The 7,479-nt window shown below is 40.5% G+C and overlaps 1 protein-coding gene across 1 annotated transcript; it reads left to right on the forward strand.

The window, feature by feature from the left end:
• Window positions 1-1,040: 1,040 nt before the first annotated feature.
• On the forward strand, window positions 1,041-6,536 carry LOC146462059 (uncharacterized). Its single transcript, XM_085086177.1, has 3 exons — window positions 1,041-1,197; window positions 3,985-4,172; window positions 5,382-6,536. The coding sequence occupies exons 1-3, from the start codon at window positions 1,041-1,043 to the stop codon at window positions 5,589-5,591; spliced, it is 555 nt and encodes a 184-aa protein (XP_084942303.1). The 3' UTR covers window positions 5,592-6,536.
• Window positions 6,537-7,479: the final 943 nt, after the last annotated feature.

Raw genomic sequence — 7,479 nt, forward strand, 5'->3', positions numbered from 1 at the left:
CGGCAGTCAGGTTGGTTATCATAACAATTACAACTCTCTTCAGTTGTGTCATACGCTCAAAGATTTTATTTCTCCTTTATCCTGTTTTTGTCAAACTTTAACTTGTGAATTGAAGCTTCCAGACAGTTTATTGACATGCTCCTGAGTCGAGTGACTTGAAATAAACAGAACTGCATGTATGATTACTCAAAAATCCCCTTGCCATCTCACCGCTTTCAAGTCTAATTTTTAATTACCGTCTTCATCGATATGTTTACGTGCTCGCTTAGTTGCTTGCCATTTCTTGCGTTCGTGCGTTTGTAAATATTGGAGTGAAAAAATGTAGTTTGTGGAAACAGGAAGTTCCGGCACTCCTTGCTGAAGCCTCAAAACCCACCAATTTGCTGAAGCGTTGGCTTTCAGGGTCATATACTTGATGACTTAGCTGACGTTTTGGGCAAAGTAATTTGGGGGTTTCCTTTCACTCTGCAGGCTCTCTTTCCTTTGATTCGATACTGTTGTTATTGTTATTCTATTGAAAGAGTTCTGCTTCCGGAATGCTATTTCCTGAATTTAATTGTCATTAACTTCTTACCGATATCTTTCTGTTTTGTTTTTTGTTTTACTCAGTATTTTTTTTTACCCAGAAAGGTGGGATAATCTCACCAGTGAAACAAAGCAGGATGCAAAACAATGCAAGCTGCGCTCCATTAACACAAATCTGGAATGGAGAGGATTTGCGAAACTAAAGAAGAGCAGGCGAGCTGTGTTTTAAAATACTTAACCCTAAGGAATGGGAGAAATTTGCTATGAAGTGAACAGAACGTTATGAGGACGTCGAAAAAATTAGGAAAAACTCAAACTACATACAGTGAAGCTATGCCATGTTTTTCACGTTTTGAAAAACATTCATACATACACAGTTTTTGCTTGCCTTCCGGGTTCCAAGATTCCATATCCTGGTCTAGCGATTTAAAAATCTTTTCAACCGGAAATGAAAGGGAAATTAGATACGATCTATATCGGCACAAAGCCACAACGAGCACTCAATTACAAGAGGCATGTTTTCAACGAGTCAGTCCGACCTTGGCCATCTAGGTGTAAAGATCTCGTTCTACAAGAAGAAAGTATTCCGCGAACTTGCCATCATCAAGATGACCAAATGCTTTTATACTGTACTCCTATGTGCTGTTTTCTTGCTCGTGTTGTCGCCAAGAGGTAGGATCTCTGTGAATCTTTTTAAAAATACTTTAGGGTAGAACTTAACTTTGTACACGTTGTATTTTTCCTGTTTTGGGTTTCATAATTTTCGCTTTCGAATTCCTTAGTCCTGGAAAATTCGGGAAGAGGATAAAACGTTTCTCAGTATCAAGTAAAGCAACTATCTTTTTTCTTGCTTCCTTTAGTTTTTTATTGCATAGCTTTCTCCGTTCCTCGGCGCACGTTTCTTGAAATGGGGACAAACATTCACTTTTCATGCCTTCAAATACTGCACGGATTCCTTGCATGCCGCTGAACTCTCCTCGAATGACTTTCATACGTGTGTTTAAATGCCCTATGGCTTCCGGCTTAATACCACAAAAACTTGGGTGATGCTTTTTCGTTTTTGTTTTTTTTTTTTTCCCGTAAAATCAGTCTTTTCCCCGTTATTTCGTAGCTCCAACAATAACCCTATACTTTGAATCGAGTTATTTTAAAAGTGAATTTTTTGTTTGAGAAGTTTGAATGCCCTGCCCCATAACTGACCTCGTGCTATGCACGCCTCTCCGAAGGTAAACAAAAGGCATTTATTTTTATTCTTATTCTCGTCTAGTATATTGCTTAAAAAAAGGCCCATTATGTTGTCCTGAACAAACTAATACGTTTTGTCTTATTTTCACCAGTCTAAGCGTGGTTGATAAAATACAAAACTTAATAGATTACCGTATAGATTCTTGTCGCTAAAACGCTGCTAAAACGTGAAAGTTTATAGTTGACAGATCGATCAAACCGAACCGGACGTTTGTCATGTGATATAGTCGCTCGAGTTATAAATAAACGTTTGATCTTCGAGAAATGTAACCCAAAAGTTCGGGGGTACACCAGAACAAAGGATACGAGAACGTGCAGCCTATGTAATTGAAAATCGTTCGCTAATAAATAATAATAATAATAATAATAATAATAATAATAATAATAATAATAATAATAATAATAATAATAATAATAATAATTGATAGCGGTATGTTGGGCACTGTTCCAAGGAGACTTCAGCACTACCTGAACAACATTAATTTCATTTCCTGAGGTGACGGGAGGATCAGACATCAGACATTGCATCCCCTTTAAGACAAAACAGCAGCAATCGAACTTCTATTTTCAACATAGTTGCTACACCCAGACTTTTCCTGAAATTTAAATGCTGCCTCTTCCCCCGGCGTCTCTCTTCAGTCGACTTCGGTGCGCATGGTGTTGTAGGACAATTTCAGAGGGTCAATACGTGAATCCACACCCTCTGTAGTTCGGAGTTCTTTAGCACCCTTAAAAACGAGAAGCATTGTTAGTAACGCCACAGTTAAAGATATCAGAGGACTAAAAATGCAGTGTTGATAAGTTAATTAGTTTTGGTACGCATGACATAAAAATTGGGTTCACGTAAAGTTAAAGTTAGTAAGTTATCCGAATGCAATCCCTTATAGAACATTGAAAAACTCTAAAACGTAGCCAATCATTTTTCAAATCAATAGGATGACAGATCGGTTTCATGGACGTATAATCCTTGATAGGGCTTTGAAAGGTATTTTCAATGCTTTTGCGCCGAGATTCAATCGCAACTGATGTAAAGGGATTCGTTGATGTTTCAAGTTGAAAAATAATTGAGTTTGCATATAATGATGCCCAGGTTCGGAATGAAAGTTCACAGACGAGGAAAGCGCTTTTCCGCTCTTCACGCTTGCAGCTTGCGAGAGCAGACGACTTTTTGGGCTTATTTGCGAGTTATGATTTGCCTTGTCAGAGAAAGATAATGATAACGATAACGACGGCTTTATTTAACGGTGGGATTTACGCTTAGCTTAATCAGCTAGTTTACAGGTAATCCACCGCCAAGTATATGCTAAAAATTAGAAACTTAAAAATGAACAAATATTCACTGTATAAAACTGGAAAAGCTAAGAACTAAGAATCGGATGAAAAAAAAAATATTCCAATAACAGTCAAAACTTAAGCGATCGGATTTTGTTCTTCACTTCATTAGTGCCGGCTTTAATTCTAATATCATTTGTTAGCTCGTTCCATATCTTCGCGGCAAAATATCTCCATGATTTGAGACCATATTTACTCGTGTTAACTTTTGGCAGAGAAAAGATATAATCATGACGAAGATCATACTTGGTCGAGCGTAAGGTGATAAGATCTCTAATTGCAGGTGGAGCTTTGTCAGATATGCTATTGTTAATAGTCAATAGCATGTCTTGGATTCTTCGAGTTTCCATGGATGGGAGTCTGATTCTTTGCAAGAGAGACTGTATTTGATCGAGAAATAGTTTGCATGGCAGCTGCTACAAGGGATGGGGTGGGAGACAGGGGCGCTCCCACGCTTTGCGCATGCGCTTGATTAACCTAGCGCGTTAATGGTCTGTATACTTTCGGCCAACCGGTCAGAAAATTTGTCTGAACGTAAGTTGAAGTTATTTCAGTTTGGCTTGCTTGGTGTCAAACAATGTTTTGAAATAGGATGTTTAAAATGCCGAGGCTACTTGAGGGAATTTTTGTCTCCCTTAACTCACAATGTTAAACCACTAAATAAACTACAAAAAACCGTGAACGAAGATCCTGCTAGTAGTCAACGTTGGATCTCGGGAGAGATCTAATCGGCTAAACTTGATAAAAGTATAAATTTGTAAGGCTGGTGTGGCCAGCAGAAATATTGTTTTAAAATACATTTACCCATCGTATCGGCTTTGTATTAGTCCTTGGACTTCTCATATTTAATATTAAACTGCATTTCTTATTGTAATTCTTCAGGCCTTTCCTTGGAGTGTCACTCATGTTATTCCACAATCTCCTGGGATGACTGCTTGAAGCACAGCCGCGTTATAACTTGTCCTATCGAGTTTCCTGAAGATTCTATGGTTTGTCTAAAAGTGTTCAGATCAAAGCTGCATAAAAATGGCCAACAGTTTAACGAGTTTGCGAAGACCTGCTTCGGAAAGGTACGACTATTTTACCTCTCTACTCTACCCTCCCTAACTAATTTATCTACCCCACCCTACTAAACTCGACTCCACTCTACTCTACTCCACTCCACCCCACTCCACTCCACTCCACTCCCCTCCCCTCCCCTCCCCTCCACTCCACTCCCCTCCACTCCACTCCACTCCACTCCACTCCCCTCCACTCCACTTCACTCTCACTCCACTCCACTCCACTCCCCTCCCCTCCACTCCACTCCACTCCACTCCACTCCCCTCTACTCCACTCCACTCCACTCCACTCCACTCCCCTTCACTCCACTCCCCTCCACTCCACTCCCCTCCACTTCACTCCACTTCACTCCACTCCACTCCACTCCACTCCACTCCACTTCACTCCACTCCACTCCACTCCCCTCCACTCCACTCCCCTCCACTCCACTCCACTCCACTCCACCCCATCCCCCTCCCCTCCACTCCCCTCCCCTCTACTCCCCTCCACTCCACTCCACTCCACTCCACTCCACTCCACTCTACTCTACTCTACTCTACTCTACTCTACTCTACTCTACTCTACTCTACTCTAGCTACTCTACTCTACTCTACTCTACTTTACTCTGTCACTCTACCTCCACATTTACCCTACTCTTACCCACCATACCTTTATCCTATTCTTATTTATTTATTTATTTATTTATCTGCTTATTCTATCCTATTCAATTTCCTATCCTACCCTACGCACTCGACCACGCCAATTTACCTTCAACTTTAGCTTAATCTTGGTTTTAAAGGAAAGGCCCACATGTAGTTCGCAGTTCAGAGGTGGTTTTGGCGGTCGAAATCTGTTCAGAAATTCAGATTAAATTATAAAGAAAAACTAGCGTCTTTTTTGGCGATATCCTGCAACCTCAAACTTCATAACTCTGAAATAATGATCTCTTTCGTTCTTCGATAGGTAAATAAGGTTAGCTAATATGTTCAGAAGGCCAACAGCAACTCAAAAAATTCGGGTAACAAATTCTGTTCTCTAATTTTTTTTTCTGCTTTTAAAGTTTCATCTAAAGAATTGGAACAGATTAAACTACGTAAGCTATTGAGACAATACAAAGGTAAAGCCTTCTAGCAACCCACAAACTGTCAAAACAGTATATATCCATTGTTGTCACTGAATCAATGTAGGTAAAAGACGATCGATCACTGCCGTAATTATTTTAATACTTTCAATTTCAGAACGAATGCGAAAATAAAGAATTGTGCCGTTACGGCTCTGTTAAACCCGGCAAGGAATATACCAAAGTCAAATCTGCTTATTGTGATGCCAAATGTTGCATTGGAGACCGCTGCAACACTGGGGCGGCTACGCCTACGGCAAGCTTACCGTTAACGACCTTGATAACTGTTGTTCTTGTGAGCTCGATAGTTATCTGGCAAATGTATTGAAATAATGTCGTATAGAGCGCATTATATTGAAGAATCCTCGAAATCTCTCCACGTCTCTCGTGCATGATATTTAAAGGATGTCGGACCAAAGGTATACCGTCATAATTCACAGGACCTACGACGAAAATCATCAAAGAGAACATCCCTGGCCAACCCTAGTCTGTTCCGTGTTGTCAATGAGACAATCAGTAAGAAGTTGCGCACTCGGTTTAAATCGAAATTAATTTTGCGTTTGCTTTGGTTTTGCTTTACTAAGTTCTGTGATTGGTTTAAAAAACTGGCGCCACTTTCTCAACCAATGAGAAGCAAAACTAAAAACAGTCGTGACTTCCTCGCACGCGTTTTCCGGCGTCTTACGCCGGTTACACGCCGTGATTTGCTTCGAATTCTGATTGGTTCATTGTACTGTTTGTGTCTGCTATGATTGGCCAGAGTAATCACTTTAGTTTTGGTTTTATACGACACCCAGTTGAAATCCGCTCCAATTCAAGGCTCCATTCCTCAGCGTCAATCAAGGTAGCTTAAGCAAGTCTTTGTTTCCTTTCATTGTACGTTATCTCCTATCGTTTCTGATTCACTGTCAGTAGGGCAAAGCATAAACATGAGCATTCCTACTTTAAAAAGCTTTTATACACTGAATGATTGACTATGGGGAGTAGGGGCTTGTACATACACCATTCTGCCATTTTTGCCTTCGCTTATTTAATGTTTTCTGTCAAATAAAGTTACTAAAAGGTAAGTTAAACTGTCAGGAAAACCTGACGAAAAACAAACAGCAAAAACAAGACAAGGAAAACGAAACACACGTTATCTTCGTTTCCGCATCATTGTTTCAGTTTTTGTTATAAGACGTGCCCTGCCATAGTTTTAATATTTAAAATGTATGTAAAACAAGATTTTTCACAGTAGAATAACCTGATGTAAAATAAAGTACTGTATTCAGAATATGTTGTAATGACTGTGTGATTGTATGAGAGCACTTCATATATATCATGATCATTTCACGAAGTGTACTGTAGTGGTTGGCCTCACGTGGTCGTCCAAACCACAACTCTGAGGCTAGGATGGCTCCATTGTCCGGCTCCTTTCCCTCCACCGGCCCAGTCACTGTCATATAAGAGCTTTCCTCCACCTTTTCTCTCGTCTCCTCAAATTAAATTGTACAAAAAATGGGAGAGGGCAGAAAACTATCTGTTTTTCCTGGGTACTGACAAAGGTAGCTGCTTCGGCTTTTTCCCTACTTCCTGACCTAGAATGTGTTGACGATTTTTTTTTCTCGACCATCTACCCTTGATGACCAGGGGCCCGTTTCTCGAAAGTCCCGGTAATTTCCGGGCCCGTTAACTTATCGGGCAACTTACCGGGAAACTTTACCGGGCCCGATAATGTGTTTCTCGAAGCACCCGTAAACTTTCCCGGTAATTTCCGGGCCCGGTAAAATAGGGGATCGTTACCAGGCTCTTGCGCGCGCTACACGCTCGTTCAAAAGAGAAGGAGAACGACTTGGGACTACTCGACGGAAAAGCACGGTTATACTATGGATAGGACTGTCTTCATGATTAATCGATTATTGAAGGACAGTGCAATACGTGCTAAGTTTAACTTTCAGTTAGTCGTTTTGTCAAAGGAGAGCAACCAAGAGAGATCATTATTTTGCATTATCATGTAATTTGCAAGATATGATCGGTTGCCTTTGGTAGCTCGATTCGACAGTTTCGCTTTTCGCCATCGTACATGTATCTATCGTCTGTGAAGTATTTTTTGTATGATGATACTTCACATGGATATGCGAATTGGAGATGCCATGTTTACATTATTTTAGAACGCGCCAGCGTGGGAGGAAGGAAGGTGTATTGATCCGCTGGATTCCGATCTGCTTTTCTCTTTG

This window comes from Pavona decussata, unplaced genomic scaffold, assembly GCF_977016875.1.
Source record: "Pavona decussata unplaced genomic scaffold, jaPavDecu1.1 SCAFFOLD_192, whole genome shotgun sequence".
Lineage (NCBI taxonomy): Eukaryota > Metazoa > Cnidaria > Anthozoa > Scleractinia > Agariciidae > Pavona > Pavona decussata.